We start from the raw sequence: 18,835 nt of genomic DNA, 5'->3' as shown, positions 1-18,835 counted from the left end.
TTCTAAAGGCAACTGGAAGCCAGTGCAGGGAAGCTAAGGCAGGGGAAATGTGTTTTTCCATTGAGGAGATAGGCATCTGCATTTTGAACCAGTTGAGTTCCCCAGTCCAAAACACAGAGAATTATAATAATCCAGTCTCTGTTTTATGATTGAGCTAACCTGGCGTCAAAAATGACTCCAAGACTCCTCAGAAGACGATGGCGTGAGGGGACCCAGAAAACAAGTTGGAGAATCTCCTGGACCACAAGACTTAAGAATTTTCTTGATTCATCCTTTCGTCATCCTTTACCATCATTTTCACTGATGTGTAGATCCACAGCTTAAAAGACAAGTTAAAACATTCTTCAAAGTCTTCCTGGTTATTAATTCTCTGCAGTGGTAAACAAATCAAGCAGTTGTTTTACTAAATCCAGGCATTAAACGAGCAATTTTTCTGAGAATGTTATCTGTGGGATTAAAGAATATGAACACAAACATAAATTAAAACCAGTTCAGCTGTGATGTTTAAATTACTTGTGCAGCAGCAGCAGTGGCGAGTTTATGTTGCATTTATGCGTACAAGCGAGCACAAAAGGGGCTCCACACGAGGCGGCGAGCTTACTGCAAATTGAAAAAAAAAAAAAAAGAAGAAGCTTCTTTCAAAGCGTCGTCTCTGTTTTAGAGGGACGTGTTTTTGTTCCCAGCCTTCAGACACAAACACTTAAGAAAGAAGTTGGAGCAAAGCAGAGAGAGAAAGAAAAGTTAAGACAAAGTTTTTCTCTTCCTGGATTAACATGCGGGTTTATTCCACAGCACCTTGCACAGATAGGATTTTAGAAAGGAGGGCTGACTTGGATTAACCCAGTCCCTGTGAGAGTTAAAGGCACTTTTGCAGAATTCCAACAGAAGTAAAATCACTTCTATCTACTTAGCCTCTAAGGTTAGTCGTTTATTATTCTAGTCATGCTAAATGAGCTGAGCTAATTCCTAAAATATGAAGCGAATTGTCTCATTCGGTTTATGAGGGCTCACATGGGATCCTTTAAAGAGCTTTTTATACATCACTGATGTATCTAAAAGACCTGAAATGTCATAAATTGAGATTCATTTTAACTATCTGTAAAAGTATTACAATTCTATTAACCAAGGGCAACCTTGGAGAGGTTATGAATTCATTTACTCCTCACTGGACTTAACTTTTACTATCAGCCGGCTCTCAGATGAGGTGCTTTTTCTCGTTTTGGAGTGAAACTCTTCATCAAAAATACAGAAAGCCCATAAGCCCCGCAGCTGCCGCGTCAGCACCACCTCCATCAGTCGGCGTGTGGGGCTCCTGAGCAGAGGATGAGGACGGTGGTGGTGGTGGTGGAGGAAGCCAGCTAGCATATCAAATACTGGTGATCATGTGGTAGAAGTCTTACAAGTGCAAAGAAAAAGAAAAGTCTCAGCGTCTTTCTGCAACAGAAGGACAGAAACATGAGAAGAGATCAGACACAGAGAGAAGACAAGCAGAGATGAAGAGAGAAAGGAGATCAAGCAACATGTCAGGGAGAATAAGCGGGGACAAAACTCTCCGTCTCCTCCTCTCACTTCATTCTGAATGAACCACAAAGCGCCAAGCTTCAACCCTCATGTATGCAAACTCATACCTGTCCTCCCTGAAGTTAACACAGCAGCTTTCTAGAAACGCTCCACCGTCCACAAAACCCGCCTGTGTGTTCCAGGAGGAATGTTTTGAGACAGGATTAAGTTGTAATTCAATTTTGGGAAGATTAAATTCTCCCCGTTTCAGCGAGGGGAGAAAAAAAGTGGACTATGAGGGGTTAGCCGGCAGCAAAACTGGGTTATGCAGTTAAGAAGTTTCTTTTGTTAGAGAAAGTCGCACACACAGACTTAAGGATATCACCACAAACGTGAATGAAAAGACATCATTATCCTTTCCGTATTGCTCATTATCCATAAGAGACGGAGGAAATGACTCTGAAGTAAAAGCAGCGAGTCGTTAGAGTTTGGTATCTTCACAGCTGAAGACAGAAAAATCCCAAACAATTCTACTTTTACATAAATTACCAAGAGTTTGGCTTTCTTTTATTCTTCTTTGTTTTTATTCTCTTGTTTTCTTTTCCCGCTCTTGCCTAAATTACAGAGAGCTCCCTCAATTCAAAGTCATGCCTCTGTGACCAGTTCTAGCTTTTTTCTGTCCTGCCCTACTTTCTTTGTGTTTCCTTTTCTTTCTTCATACTTTTTTTTTTGTCTTCAGTCGCTCTGATTGACACATATCTACTCACCCACACACGCACCTTCACACACTCTGAGGCCATCAAGTGAACACGGTCCTGGTCACCCCATGCATTAATTGGGGGAAAGAAAAGGCAATGGTTCAATACTTACATCATCCACCACTGAGCCTGAGAGAAAGAGGAATGAAGGGGAGAGGGCAGAGACAGAGAAATAGATGGCTACAGGCAGAGAGAGAAAGGAATTAAGAGGAAAGCGAGGTAGAGGTGGAGCAGATGGATGTGGACACTTCTGAAATAAGCCCAGAGAGGAGAGCGTTTACAGTAGCGTGTGTTGATATGAATGCTAATGCTCGGAGATGTCATTCCCACTCACAAATACAAGATTGTTTCTCTCTTTTTATCTCCATCCATCTTTTTCTCTCCTTCTCTCTCAATTCTCTTCCTGTACTGAAGGCCATTTCTCTTTTTTTCCCTGTCTGTGTGTTTTCATCTGCTGATATTGGCTTCACAGACTTCTCCACTTTTCACCTCTCCCCTCTGATCTTTTATCGCCACACACCGACGTAAACTCACCTGCGAGTAGGTTTCAATAACGGATTATTACAGACGCTTGCTAACCTTTCAAAATAACCCCCCTACACGCACATTCGTTTATCGATCCGAGCAGTTTTGAGCCTCTTGCACCAACTTCCTTTGAGTTTGTAGCTGCCCTTAAATCATCTCATCTAATAATAACTCATCAGTGTGTGTGTGTGTGCATGTGTGTGTGCTGTCTGGTCAGCAAATCTCATTTATCACCATCGCTCAGGTCCCCTCACTGCCATTCTGTTTCACACACCCGCAGCAATATGGAGGATCACAGAGGAGAGGAGAGGAAGCGCGGCCGTCTTTGCCGAGCCAACGATCCATAAAGCAATATTGGAGTTTATGAGCTCTCAATGTTGTCCAATATAGGGGCAGGTTCAACTATGCAATAGTCCATTGGTTTTCTCTTTCCCTCTTTTTTTTTGTCCTGTCTTTCTGAAATTGGTGCTTAGATGTGGAAAAAAATGAGCTTTAGTTTGGGGAAAATGTGCAGTAGGTGTTTTTAGAGGATTGGGGTAAAAAAGATTATTATTGTTGATTAGTTGAGGACTGATTCATTTGTTTTGTTTTGAAAAACTTCTTCAAAAAAAGAGAACAGCACCAGTAATGAACCAAATGTATGATAATGTACGTTTTTTAAATAAATTTTAACAATAAATACACTTAAAACCCGCTTTGAGGGCTATCTTGGGAAAAAGACTTCGTTTCCCATGAGCACTTGCCTCTATCACTAGCTTCCAACGTCAATCAGTAGCTCACGTGAAGGCGTCCGTTAGTACTGAAGCAAAGGAACGGGAAGAAGGAAACGTAAGGTATTTAACTCTATTTTTCTTGGTTTGTGACCACTTTTACAAGCTGCAAAGTGAAGAGGTTGGTGTTTATTTATTTAAAGTTACGTAGAGATGCTATTTGAAACGTGACAACTCGTAAATTTGATAAACTCGGTTCGTAGCGTAGTTAAGCACCGGACTCTAATTAGCGTAACTCACGTCCATGTGCTCGAGGGCGTGTCCGCGAATTGTGACGTTGTAACAAATATTTTGTACAAAATAAATCCAAGAAACTGTTTTTCTTCACCAAACGGGACAAATGTAGCTTCTCAGTGCTAAATTTTACCTGCGTAGTGCCTTTAAAGGGGCTTTGTTTACGTACTGTTTATCAGTTCCTGCCGTGACGTACTTCTCAGATAGAGGAAACAGAGAAATATAATTTAAAATTTAAGCAATATACTTAAAATATCATACATGTGTTTGAAATAATTACAGAAAGTGTTGGAAATTATTTAAAACTAAAAAAAAAATAGTTGTATGTAAGGACACAAGTCAAGAAAACATTATTTTTTGCTAAATTTGAAATTATTTTCTTGAAAAATTGATTTTGTGCTCTCAGGTGACGTTTTTTCCATTTGTAATTTTCTTTTTTTTCCACCAATAAAAAAAAAAAAAAAAAAAAAGTTCAGCACTTAAAAGTGTTTTAAGTTTAAGTCCAATTATCTTGTGAAAATGCTGAACTGCATGCAGTCATATTTACTCGATCCCTGTAACAGACCAAACCAGCCAACATATGCAGATTTTGGCAACCCTAATCCAAAAATCAGACATCCCCAAAGTTGAACCCCGGACAAACTTTAATGAGCAGCTTAATCGCTCTGAGCCAAACTCCTATACCACACTCGCACAAACACACTTACACAAGGACACACAAAGCTCCAGTCGTGCCCATAGTAACACGGTGATGGTGCCAGCTGAATGGAGCAGATGGTAGCAGGACTGAGGCTGGGGAGGCTGACTGACTGACTGGCTGCTGCTGGTAAGAGAGGCTGGCAGGGACGGAGAGGGAGCTTAATGGGTGGAAATGGGAGGAACTAATTACAGTGGGAGTCTGTGCATTAGTTGATAGCATTTATTATTTAGCAGTCTGGATGAATAGAACAATTTACAGAATCTTTGCTTGGGCAGTTTGTTGTTTTTGACATCACAGATTGTGATCCGCGGCTGCCAAAACAACCACAAAGAAATTCAAAGTGACCACAAAGAAGCACAAAGCAGCCAGAAAGAGACATACCGGGAGTTATTCTCTGAAGCAGTGCAGTTACAGGGCCTCTTCCACGGCTGTACCCAGGGATGGATTATCTGATAATCCACCCATGTGTGCGACAACAGAAAACAGCAACTTCCTGGAACAGAAAATAGCAACTCTGGCTTTGTTTCTTCTCCATGAAGCCCTGCAAGACAATCATTCTGAGATACATCAATTTCTAAAGCTCCTCATGGCTGGAACGACAATCAGTGAAGAATACAAGGATTCAAATGAGGAAAATACACCCAAAGACACTTGACGTTTGACTTCTGTGACATTTCTCTGAGCGTGAACCACCAGAAGGATGTTTGCCAGAGGATATGAGTAGTTATCAGAGAAGTGCAACAGCTGTGTGATTGTGTTTCTGCTTTATTTTCGTGACTGTGTCTGTAAAACCAACAGAGACATCCTCCTGCCTCTAATTGCTCGGCCTTCCCACGCACCAATAGAGCTGTTTCCACTCACTATAATAACTTCAAAGTCTCGTAATCTCGTCAGCTGAGTCTCCAAGTGAAACCCTCTGCAAAGGTCAACCAATGCAATTTGAATATCTTTGATTAAACGGTGTGCCGGTGCCAGACCCAGACTGTAGGTCACTGCCTCGGAGAAATGATATCCACCCCTCCTAACCCCACTTGTCCGTCCCCAAGTCTCGACTCAGGCTGCTCCCTCATTGTTGAGGGTCACGTCTGGCACACTCTGCTCTCTTTTTAGCAATTTACGTAATCTCCCAGACCCTTTCTGTCCTCCCTCTTCGTCTCTCCTTCCTCTCCTGCTTCTCACATTCACACATTTCACAGTCTTAGCCTTGAAATCCCTGATTCTGAATATCTCTTCTTCCTTCTCTCGCTCATTTTCAATCATTATTTTGCCTGTTAGGACTTTTTTCCAACAGCAGTCATTGATCCGTGCTTTACAGCCTGGTTTTGTTGCAGAAACCTCAGAAAATCAGGGTTCTGTCGACAAAATATCTAAAAAATGAAAGAGTTCCATCATTCTTTCATCAGTTTTACAACAGAAATAGCAAGTTTAAGGGATTAGCTGACCTTTAAGTACAACATTGTATTAAGCAGCTACAGTATGGTTAGCTTTAGCTTCCCTGTTGGCATTTAAAGATAATGAGTATCGTGGTCATGAATGACCAAAAAACATTAACTATACTTCCTGTTCATGATCTCAAAGCACGCTCTGTGAATTTTAATCTGAACATCTCTTTTTGAGTTTCGACTCTCTAAATAAGTCGTCACATTTTAACGCTTTCTGTTTCTCTGTTTAGTCTGTCCCGGCACCGAGAACAAGCTGAGCACGCTGTCCGACCTGGACCAGCAGTACCGCACCCTGAAGAAGCTCTACGAGAACTGCGAAGTGGTCATGGGCAACCTGGAGATCACCAGCATCGATCGACACCGCAACCTCTCCTTCCTCAAGGTATGCATCGATATAACACACTGTATACAAACACAGCATCCATGAACCAGCCTCCCAAAATGCAAAGCGTGATCAATTCGCATGAGATGTGTTCATAAAGTCAAGGATGGCTTTGCAAAAGTGTGTGCTTTGGCCTACTTTATAATATTCCAGTGTGAATACAGAAAAGAGCCGAGGGGAAAATGCAACAATGGATCATTTTGTTTTCTGAATCAGAACAAAGAAAACAAGCCACGGCTGTGAGAGCACCCTGAGACTGGTCAAAATGAGCAATGGATTACTCCTTAAGGAGAACAGGCGGATTTATGGGTAGAGAAATTACTTGTAAACTGCAGCCATAAGCGCTAAAGATAGCAATAGATACGTTTCAGGAGCATGGAGAGAGAAGGTTGAGTCCCTGCATTTCTTTGTACTATTTTTCACATTACATAAACATAAAACATACACTCTCTGAGCCCAGCAGCTCAATACCACAATCCTTTGTTTTGTATTCACTATTTAGTACTTGTCCATCACTGTTTAAAGCATCTTTTTATGGAAACTCTGTGTTTAAATGAAAATATCAGATAAAACCAGGGAAATATGTTTCAGCACCATGGACAGAGACAAACAAGCTGTTTGCAAATTCCCTCTGTTGTTCTCTCATTCATTACTACCTACACAGCAGACACTCAGTCGTACTCCATAGTGAGGAGTAAATTGACATTTCAGACTCTCGTGAATCATCATTTCGCATCAGCTCTGACAAGCCGAGTGTAGTACAACAGTTAACACAAAAAAAGAAAAAAAAAGTGCATGTGCCGATCTGACGGTACTTTTTCAATGCAGTGTGGGATTGTTTTGGCACCAAGTCGTGCATAAATTACGCTCTCAGAATTAGGACGGTTAATAAAGTGATGAAAATGCACTGACAGGGAGTGTTGAAATTCAGCACCATGGATAGAGACAGACAGAGAAACAGTTGAGGGTTGGGATTTCAGCACCATGGACAGAGATGAGAATTTTGGGGCTTCAGTTTCCACTTGTTAGTTAACAAGCAGTCAATATCTGGGTTAAAGTCAATATTTTAGTTCTTGAAACATTTGAATAACCTGTTTACATCAGGCGCAAACAGGGTTATTCCTGTTTATATGGTATCCTGATCAAGACAGTGCATGGAGAACTACATAACGCAATGTGCGCCAATATTCGTTTCTTCTTATTGTATCCATAGCAACTGCGGCATTAATAGCAGCAGCACAGCAGACTTCCTGTTCTTAAAAGACCAAGATTCCTTGCGAATAGGACATGCGCCGAGTAGGCTGTTATCTATGCTGGACATGAAGACAGCATTGCTAGTTTATATTGTTAGAAATGAATATGCTAAATTAAAAAACCTTTGAGAGTTTATTATTAAACAAATTAATATCTATTACCTCATCAACACACAAAAGTACCAAAAATTGGGAACTAAGCATCCCTACTGTGTTGTTTTAAATGTGAAAAGTCCCCATCCCTACTGTGCCCAACCAGATTATAGCAAATATTCCAAATATAAAGTGGTTGCTGACTGCATGCAAATGTAGCCACTGTTGCTTCACGTTTATCTAGTACTAAAAAAGCAGCACTCTCAAAGTTGCTGGGACAAAATGAATCCAGATGTATTAAATGAGAAATTTCTACAACACTGGTGCTTGAAAAATTAACACAGAGCATACAGTATAGTTTTTAAAATCACTGAGACAACTGTTAGACCCATAACAATTGTTTATAAACATGTGCAGAGTTTCAGGACCATGGAGAGAGCTCAGGCTGCAGGAGCACTGCACTGTAAAGTTCAGCACCATGGACAGAGGCAGTCACAGACTGATGCTGTATGCAGAGCTATGGATCCTTTGTTTACAATGATATGAAGTTATTAGACTACATACTAGATCTTATTACTTGAAGTGTTATGAATTAGCTGGAAGATTTTCTCTATTAAAATTTGCATCCAAGGCAGCCTCTTTTGCTGACTCTCCTATCTGAAGGGTGTCACGAAATGTAACCAGTGTTGAGCTCAGTGTGTAATTCACTGGGAGAGAACTCATGGATATTGATTGAAGCCCTTTGCCAGAACAACATGCTGCAGTACACCGATACAATGGAGCTAATGATAAGAGGCACTAGTGAGGATTACTATGGGAGGAATGTCTGTGAGACGCTGCAGCTAAATGAGCAGCACTCAGAATGCAAAGTGCCATCGCCATGCCTCCCTTATGGAGCGCACTCCAGGGTCTGAAGCGTGTGTGTGTGTATCATCAGGACTGCATTTGTGCTATTGCGTGTGCATATTCTTCTCCCCCTGCCTCCTCCTTCTTCGCCTCCTGCTGTTTAATGAAGTGAGGTGTAGTCTAATTACTGGGCCAGCGCTATCAAATGAACACCATAAACAGTCCCATTAGACGCAGCATCGTTAGGGAAAACAATTAGGCATCTGGGGATTGTTAAGTGGATGTGAGGGGGGTCAGGAACCTGGAGGGTTATGTGGTTGTCATGGAAGGTTTTGGTAATCAAGCTTTGACCATATTCACACTGCAGACGTTAGAGTTTGGAGGCTTTATTGCTGTTATAATGTCAAACTGGCTCAACTAGAAAACAAAATGCTACAGCTAACGTTAGCATAAGCGCCTTAATGTAAAAATGTTTACTAGAAAGAGGTTAGAAGTTTCTTAAAATGTAATTTTACACCAATCAGGAAGAGCCTGTATTTTCACTTTTCACCTGGAGCCACACACCGGGTCATGCAGAGTTCAGTGACACTGTGCACGCACATCTTGCTCACATGCTCTCAGATTCTGAGCTGCAGGCCGGCTGGGAATGGCTAAAGAGACCCGGACGATGTTGTGTATTTTTTTTTTTTTAACAGCAGCAGCCTGGGAGGAACATGTGAACCAATGTGTGGACAGAGTGTGGATGAACTAACGTCGCCTGGTTCAGGGAAAGGATAGAGAAGTGAGAAAAGAGCTACAGGGACTCTCACTTTTATGGCAGGCAAAAACAGCTGCTGCGCTAAAATGACAACGTTCAGCCTCCGCGCCACAGGGCTGTGTGTTTTCCTCTGCATATCTCTGTGTTTGTGTGTGTGTGTAGAGGCAGAGCTGGGTTAGAGGGTGCAGAAATGTAGAGCAAGAGAGGGGATGAACTTGGTGATTTTTGCCTGGTGAGATGCTGACAGTAAGATGGATGAGATGGCTCTGCAGCCGTCCTCCGGTCCAGCTTTCTTCCAGACCACATCTATCTGATGCTCCCTTATGCTCTGCCTCCCTTCAGCGTGAGTGTAAGAGGAGCTGAAATGTCATCATGTTGGTTTTATAGCCTGGTCTGTATCACATCTGTGTCAATTTGTGCTCCCTGATAAATCCTTTTGTTTGTTTTATCCAGTGTAGGAGCCATCACACGTGGAGCTCAGTGCATAAGGTCGCTGAAGTAGTTCTTGGGAATGCACATCCTTTTGTTCACTCTGCAGTGACAGATCATAAATTTCCCTCTCATATAAGTTGGGTCAAACTTTTCAACTCTTCTTCTCTTGAGAAAACTTCTCTCAATGCAGGCACCACTGTACAGCTGCCCGTTATCCCCCCTCATTCTCCATCTAGTTTGCTGGCCGGCTCCTCCGGCCGCTGTCTGTCTGTCACTCACAATGACCCATTTTCCCAGAAGTGAAGCAGGGGGAGCCCTGCCAAGTGGCCCGCAGTGGCCCACAACCAGCTAATGATGTCACCTAGGCTGAAGGACTCTTCATTAAAGCTGGATCAATCTGGCGGCTCGTGCTGCAAAACACAGCGAGGGCGCAGTGCCAGGGCTGCAGCTGAGAGCGCGCAGCAACGAAGGGGGGGTGCGTCCATACAGCCTGAAGCGACAAGGCGTGTGTATGTGTGTGTCAAGGTGTGTTTTTAAGACACACGTCCTGTTTCAGCAATAAAAGGTGATGAATGACAGGGTCAGGGAGGTAAACACTAGACTTCTCTAAGCCGACGACATCACTCTTTATAGAGCTAATCTCAGGCGAACACAAGCTGAGCAGAGAGACAAAGAAAGAGAAGATATGTAGTTTGGAAGAAGCTCTTATTCAGTTTTTAGGGAGAGGAGGAGGCAGTGTGGCTCCATGAATTCAGTTTAGCGCAGCCAAGCAACGGAGGACACGATAAATAAGACGAGAGGCTCCTCACACCAAAGGCCTCCACGTTTTCCTTGGGCTGCGAATGAAAGCGCTCGCTGATTGTGCAGCAGATTCCAGTGTGGAGCAGATTCTGCTGCTCATATGCAAAGGAGGTAAAGGTTGCCAAACATTACAAAAAACCCTCATACTTGGTTTTATCGTCACGTCTCACTCAGATTTTTTATTTCTCATGTCCTTGCACCAACCTGCCGAGATCAGCGTGTGAGTTTGAGATTACTGCTTCCCCGCGTGTCATTATTCAGCCCTCATCTGATCGCTGCTCTTTCTGTCTGTGAGAGTGGCGGGATGCTATTAATTTACTGTGAGGCAGTAATTCAGACTCCACTCGTGTCTGTCCTTCAGCTGTGTTTACCATCCATCCACCATTTAGTCAGGATATGGCAACTTACTTTAGTGTGCTTTAAGTCTGGTGATCTGTCAGGGTTTGGGTTGAGCTGTTTTTTCAGAGGAGCTGAGTATCCCAGGTTTCAGTGTTTGCATACAAGTGTTATTCCTCTTAAGACAGATCCCTGCGTCAGTCCAAATCCGCCTCAGTGTGTGTTTTGAACAAGCCTGTGGAGAGATCTCTCCCCTCACAGCGAGTGCAGCCATTTACATGGAGAGACAGAGAGCAGCAGAGGACAAGGCTAGTGGAGGAGGTCAAGTGCTCCTCCTCTCTCTTCCTGCTCCTGCTCTCCACAGATGTTTCACACCATTGTGCTCCACGCCTCACAATAGCTGTCACAGGGCCTCTCCTCCAAATAATGACGCCATGATCTTGACAGTAGGAGAGTGGGGGTGAGAATCGTACAGTTTCATTAGCCTCTGAACCAGCGAGGAGCTCATAAAAGGTTGGGACTGTCGCCTGAAAACAGGAGGCTGTTAGCGCCGGGCGGGTTCCCGGCAGTGCCGGCATAATTACAGCTCTTAACGCTGGGAAAATTAGCACCCTGCCAGATCACGGTGGCAAGACTCTGATGTATCTTATAGCCCGTTAATTGTGGGGTAATGTCGGCGTTCAAGTCCAAGAGAAAAATTACATATGCAACATTTTAATCTTTATTTGATTCATTTTTCATTTACTTCCTTACCAGAGTGAAGTCGTTTTCTGCAGCTGATAATTGGATCAGTACAACTAAAGTAGGAGTGTGAGGTGTTAAGAATTAAATGAAAGAAAAGACGAAATTGGATATGATGTTTAACTTGTTCCAAGGATTTGTAGGGATAAGTGGTGAAAAGGAACATTTTGAAAAGCTTCAACAGCTAAAAGGCTGACTTTGATCTGCGCTTTGACTAAATCAACCTGTCATTTTCTGCTTCGTCCTTGTCCAGAGTTATACATCACTGATGATCATTTTGATGTTTTTTGAAGGTTGAAGCTTTGAGCTTTATCGTGACCTTCCAATTATCTGATATTTAATGTGTGAAAAATCTGTCTTAGAAGAGGACAGGAATTTTCTTGTGAAAACGATTTACTTATGCGTAAATGGATCCACTCTTAGATTTGTTCCCATGTCTGTATCAGGGGTCTGCAACCTTTAATTTAAAAGGAACCATTTAGCCTCAGCCCTCACACTCTAAAGTTAATCCTGAGCCACAAAATCTGTTTTATCTTCAAGAATAAATCAGAAAGTGTCAAAAATTCTATCCATACTTAATATCGAGTGAAAAAATTACCTTAACTAAAAGATTTTTGAATTTATGAAATTTAAAACGTTATGTTTTGGTTTTTATCTTTTTCTTTTTTTAATCCAGAACATTACAAAAAAAATCAAATTCAAAACTTAGCAAAAATGTAAAAAAATGAATTTAATATTTTTTTCACAAACTTAAAAAAAAAAGATTGGAATTAAAAAAAATGCAAAAAAAACATCTCCAAAATTTCAGAAATTAATAAATGTGCAAAATTTCTAAAAAAAAAAAAAAACAAACAAAAAAATAAATATAAAAGAAATTGAAATAATTTCCGAAAATATACAATTTTATTTATTTGCAAAAAAATAAAATAAAATTTCCAGAATTTGCAAAGGTTTAAAAAGATGGAAAAATAATTATAATAATAATTCAAACAATCTCAAAAATTTCAAAAGTTTGCCAAAATAACAGAGGCTTTTTTTTAAATATTTAATACATTTTTAAATGTGTTCAATTCGTGAAAGAAAACCTAAATTTTATATCACAGATTTTTAATTTTGCTTAAAACATGATGTTTTACTGTTTGCCTATGTCTGGCCATTTATCAAGCTCAATATTCTATTTTTAGAACTACAAGGAGCTACTGCAAAGGCATCAAAGAGCCACATGAGGCTCCAGAGCTGCAGGTTGCAGACCCTTGTCTTTGATGATAAGACGCTTGATCACAACACAAACACTCTCAGTTAAAACTTTCACTATTCAGCTGTGATCATCTCTTAATGTTGCATTATGAGTCCATGCTCCAGTTTGTGCCATGTCTATACAGTCAGACCAATCTGTAAATGCACATGTATTTGTTGGCTGAAAAGTTGCAGTGTTTTTCCTCCTCGAGCTGAAAATATACACATCATTAGCTTCCCACTGAGGCCAGCCTCTAAATTGGCTGTCTGTATGCACATGACTTTTGCTGCGGCTCTGCAAATCTGTGTGGTGATCTGCAAGTCTGTAACGGGATCCATGGGTTTGTTCTCCCTGAGCTCAGGCTCACAGGCTCAGACGAGCATCACTGGTCACTTGTTGGAGTGGATTGAGGTCTTTTGAAACTTTGGCGCTGCTGAAAAGTTCATTTATCATCTATTATAAGATACAAAGTTTGGGGTAAGCATTTTTAACAGTGAGAGAAGAACTGGTGGATGACTCCTGTGGGAGTTGCGGGCATGCAGTTTGCACTTGGAGGTGTCTTTTGGCCCTGAGGGTGATGGGAGGTGGTATAGCTGGGACACTGCTCATGCTCATTACGCCGGGCTGTATCGCCTGCAGCAGTGAGGAGCTGTTTCCTCCGTGCGGAGAGGTGTAGCTGTGCAGATGCACAGATTTATACAGCACGTATCACTGTACACAAACACAAACACATTAGACATGCATGCACACACCCTGCTGCGCGTTATCTCACCCCCATTCATCTGTGCGCATGTGTGGCCAGCTGCACGCCTGCTTTTGAGTCGGCCTGATCAAAGCAGACACGGTGCGGAGCAGAGGTCTCCGAGGTGAAATTAAAGCCGCGCTGCCTCCACGGCGTGGAGGGGAAAAGTGATTACCGTTAAATTAAAAGGTACGGCCATAAAGGCGAACCGCGACCGGTCCCTCGCAATTCATCAAAATGATCCCACGGCGCGTCTTTTGCTTATCAAATTGTAAAATATTGTCCATGACACCAGCGTAACAGGGGCGTAATTAATGCACTAAATCAATTCCGGATCACTCCGCAAAGAGTGGCCCTGCTGGGATGCCGTCATTATCGCAAATTATGGTGGCAGATGCATGGGGCCGAGAGGAATAGCGGTGTCTTTCCCTCCTTTACGACCGGTCCTGTGCATTCCTTCTCTCTCCTGAGTCACTGAGCGTCACCCTGCGTGGCGTCTCCCCTCACTCACACCTGTGCCGTCTTATTACCAGGTGCAAATAGTTTTATTAGTGGATACTATTTTAAAAATCCCTCGGCAGTCGCTGACTTGTGGGTTTTGGAGAAAGCCTTGCGCTCGTCTTCATCTTCAAAGAGCTAAATGGAAGAGATTAATATATTAATAGCTTTGCTGTTCCTGCTTTTTATATCTGAGGGTGATGAATGCCGAGAGACTCGACACACCAAATATCTATTAAAATACAACACTTTTATCACCTGGAAGAGGGTATTTACTCCTACGCTAGTGAAAGCTTTTCCATCATCAAGTGCTGCTAAAGTGAAGCTGCAGAAGTTTAAATCTCAGCATAACCCTGATATATGATCTTTTTTCTAATTTCTGCATGAAATATGAATGTGCTTGTTGCTTCAAGTTGCAAGTTCCTCTTCCATCATGCATTAATAATGAAGCGTGGTAAGAGTTTAACTTCTACAGCTCAGCTATGTTGGCTCATTTAATATGTATGTATGAGCCTCAAGAATCATCAGATTCCTCTATCCAAGAGAATACTCCAAATGAAGCTGTTGTGATTCTTAAACCAACAGGTCAGTTTGGATTTTACGCCACCTTCTCTCCTCTTTATTACCAAGCCCTTAGAGTATTTCTCCCAGAACACCTGTATGTTTGTGTTGTCCTCTCGAATTATTCTTCACGAAGCGTCGTTGTTTTTCCACCGGCACCCCCTGAAAAACACTGACAGTACTAACAAGAGGCCTCATACTCCTGCACGGAAAAGGTGAGGCCAGGCCAAAAAAACAACCCCTCTGCTGCAAAAACACGGATGAATAATTGACTCTGTCTTGTTCCGAGCTTGTCTCACACACAACTTCTCGTGAACTTGCTGCTAACATATGAATAGGTACATTGTGAGACGATCCACAGCGTCTGGCTGTGCTTTAGAAGCTTGTGTAACCAGGCTCTGAGATCATACTCCTCTTTGAAGACAAGGCATCATCGCAGTGGGATACATTATGAATGCATATTGAATTTTTATGACGTTTTCTAAAGATTTCATGACTCACAGTGATTCATGAGACTATTTTGCGATCATACCAAGGAGTTGGATTCTGGTGTGTCTGCAGACATCTAGTGTTGATTAAGGCTACAATGTGTGCATGATGGATTCACAGTGTCACACATTTCTGCTGCTCCTGGGGTGATGATGGTGGCACAAGATGCAAAGAGAAGAAAGGGAGCATGCTGACTTTATGCAATATCAGCTGCAAACATAGAGAGGAAAGCTTGTGTTCAGTTTCCTCTATAACAGGGGTGGCCAACCTGCGGCTCTGTGCCTTTCAGTGTGCGGCTCTTTGATCCATTAATTTTTGGTATGAGTAGTGGTGTACCGATCAATCTAAATTATTGGTATGTTGATGTTGTGATCAGTATTGATCAATACTTGGGTTATGAGATTGATACTTAAGTTTCAGTTTCTTTTCTCTACATCGCACATGTGCTCATAGCGATCTAGATAGATGGATGGATGAAACTTTGTCTCTTCTGTAGTAGAAACAAAAATGTGTCTTTGACGCGGCTCTTGGTATGAATTGAAACACGCTTACAAATGCAATAAATGTCACTTCAAAATTTTGAAATTGTTTGATTTCATCTTTGTCCTTTCGTTTATGTTTGAGAGGAAGTGTGTTTGTGATGTGGCCATGGTAATTTTTGTGGCTCTTGGTCTCTGACTGGTTGCATTAGGGGGAAATTGTTGCATTCGAATATCTTTGGCTGAACCAAACATTAAATAATCATCACAGAATATAATTTAGAAATTGCTTCCACTTACACATTAATATGCAGCCTGCAGCTGGATGTATATATGATAACACGCCAATCCTAAATGAGAATAAAGGGACAAAAAGTGGTCAGACATTATGTTTCCCAAGCTGTGCGTCCAAATCCTTCAAGTCACGAAACCGATGATTCCAACATCTTCGTACCGCCAACACCTCGACTGAGTCACATCACCATGAATTGTGGCAGACACTCAGCTTTAAATACCACTTCCAAACGGTGTTAAAGTAAGTGTCCATCAACTGCAAGCGATGTGTGCAAGGTGTTGGCATTTTTCACAAGCGGGACACATTTGCTCATGAAACCAGGTGGTGTTTGAGTGAGTCTCTTAAATGTTAAAGACCCTAAACGCGCGCATAGGGATGTACTCAGCGTGTTATCAGTGCTGTTGTACCTTAATACACAGCTGTTATTGTTGTCCTCTTGGCTCCTTCATCCTGTATTATCCTGCTCGGTGTTGTGACAGAAGCGGAGAGTAAAATTTCTCATGTTGCAGTCTCAAGAGACACTTTGGGAACCCGTCTGGATCTCCACTAAGGTTTCCCCATGTCTTAGAGGGAGATTGATTTATGGTTTTGTTAGATTGTTTCTCCCAATGTCTGTGGCTGCTGCACCAACTTCTGGATAGGCTTCATTTTTCTACACCGGATGTTGTTCCTTGATCATGTAGCTCATGCTGTGTGTTTTCTTTGCTAGTTTTGGGGTAAGTGATTAGTCGACTTATATTTGAAGCCTACCCACAAGGACTAAATCACCTCTAGAAGGCAATTTGTAATAAAATTAAACCTTAACCCATCAAAAGTTGCAAAGCCTAACAACGGGAGCACACACACTCATGCTTTATGCAGATGACTCTCCCCTTCTCGTCAAAGAAACACACTTGAAAAGCGACTGACGTAACCCATCTTTGCTGCGACGTATATACATGCTCTTGCACAATACACCTCAGAGGACATGAAGGTCAACATGCCCATCATTAGGTGTCCCATGATGCAACTGGTGTTGGGAATCTGAGCCTTTGAATGTGAGTGAGCTGTAAAAGAAAAATTGCCTAAGGCTGCTGTCCACTCTGCAGACAGGAAATTGTTTTCCTTCTGCATTTGCTGATTGGCTAAGACACCATAAACCTTCTGTACTTGAGGATAAGACGAGTTGATTTCTAAAGTTGTGACCACAGCCTTCCTACAGGCTGTTTATGATTGAAACTGATTGAGCAGTCTTGTTATGTAACCAGCATCTGTCATGTGTGCAATTTTATATTTCATTACGTTGCCAAATTGATTTATACACGCAGCCCACCCTTTCAACAAAATAAATAAATAACACACGTACCTCGCAAAGTGATATTTGCATATCGCCTAACACACAGGTGTTCGTATGTACACACACACACCTGGTGCAGACATAAGTCAGGACATCCATCTCAGATTAGGGCAATTTGATTTCAGAGTAATGAAGTACTTTAGCTCTGAAACGTGGTGCACTTTGCAGGTGGTGATGTCACCGCCATCGTTTCAGGATGAGGAAAAATGGATGGAAACACCTTCTGTAAGCAAAACACAGGCATTAGCGCTCACACTTTATGAAGAGATGAGACAGATCAAATCTGACTGTTGTAATCAGTCCTGCAGCTGCCGGAACGCGCTCTGACGTAAATACTGACTCCTCTTTCATGGAAGTGTTTGTCCCTGGAGAAGGTTTAAGCCAAAGTGTGGCCCCTTTAAGAGGCCGTGTATGATTTATGTCCTGGACGACCCCTCATAACACAATCATTACCTGTAGCTTCTATTTTGTTTCCATACATTCACAACCTCCCACCATGTGGATTCATATTCTTCTGTCTTCTTCCCGCTGACGTGAATTTATTATCCAAGCTCAGTTTTGTATTGTCCACCTATGGCTGCTTCCTCCCTCTGCACCAGGCCCAATCATCAATCACTCAGACGGGCTGGTAAGCACCTTTTCTTCCCCAGTGGACTGAGCTGACATCGGGCCTCAGAGACCACTCATCCCCCCTTCTCCTCCTTCCTCCTCGACTCTTTAGCTGGGCTCGTTCAGCTCATCTGCACCCCCCATCAGGTATCCTGCCAGCTCTCAGAATCCCCGTCCTAAGCCGGGCTGACCATGAATAATGAGGGCCTTAAATATGAGATACAGGAGCTAGGTGCAATAAGAGATAACATGCTCCTCGGTGTTTTTTTCTCCTCCATAGCTTCTGCCAAGCAGGCAGAAGCCAGCCTGTGGGTGACGTGCACTAGCTTTGTCACATAACTACATTATGTAGGGTCCCCAAAGGCTACAGCATAATGTGATATGCCATTCGACTGTTGCTGGGTTGCTCCAACAGCTTCCCCTCATGAGTTATGTATTAGTGTTTTCAGTGTGGCTCCAGGATCAGATACTGTACGGCTCTGTCACCGTTTTAGTTCGGCCTGCTAATGCGCGACAAAATTTCCCCTGCTGGTAATTTTTAATTTCCGAGTCAGGGTCTTTACTGTAAATGTGTCTTGACAACGCAGACGCCTCACGGACGCCGCTCATGAAACAGGCTTATATGAGATTGTCGGGCTGTCGGAGACAATAAATATCAGCGCCGAAAGCCAGTAGCACAGCTGCTGCAAAGAGGCGCACCCCTGGATAAAAACACACACACACACACACACATGGCTGTGTCATCCCAAAGTCACTGTCAACACTGTCTAGCAGTGTTGAAACTGAAACATGTCAGTTTGAGTATCTGACTCTGAAAACTCGCCCTTCACTCCACATGTTGTGCTAATTTGACAAGCTGTCACCCAACAAAGATGAAAGCTGAGCGAGTTTTAAAATCAATATTTCTAAACTAGGTGTAAAATTTGGATTAATTAAGGAAATTGCGCTGAAGGAGGTTAATATACACTGCTTCAATGAGTAATCAAATTCTGTTTCCTCTCTACTTGTTTAAAATCCAA

The 18,835-nt window shown here is 42.3% G+C and overlaps 1 protein-coding gene across 3 annotated transcripts in view; it reads left to right on the top strand.

The window, feature by feature from the left end:
- The window catches only part of LOC141785767 (receptor tyrosine-protein kinase erbB-4), a 218,184-nt gene that overhangs the window by 103,508 nt on the left and 95,841 nt on the right, over positions 1–18,835 (top strand). For all 3 annotated transcript variants that reach the window (XM_074664235.1, XM_074664236.1, XM_074664234.1), the window contains exon 2: positions 6,160–6,311. In XM_074664235.1, coding sequence (XP_074520336.1) covers positions 6,160–6,311 — 152 coding nt within the window. The remainder of the gene's footprint in view (positions 1–6,159; positions 6,312–18,835) is intronic.

The sequence above is a fragment of the Halichoeres trimaculatus genome, unplaced genomic scaffold (assembly GCF_033239565.1).
Source record: "Halichoeres trimaculatus isolate MK-OKI-2021-1 unplaced genomic scaffold, fHalTri1.1 fHalTri1_scaffold_24, whole genome shotgun sequence".
Classification (NCBI taxonomy): Eukaryota; Metazoa; Chordata; class Actinopteri; order Labriformes; family Labridae; genus Halichoeres; species Halichoeres trimaculatus.
The sequence above is the reverse complement of the archived record's forward strand: the minus strand, read 5'-3'. Positions and strand labels throughout refer to the sequence as shown.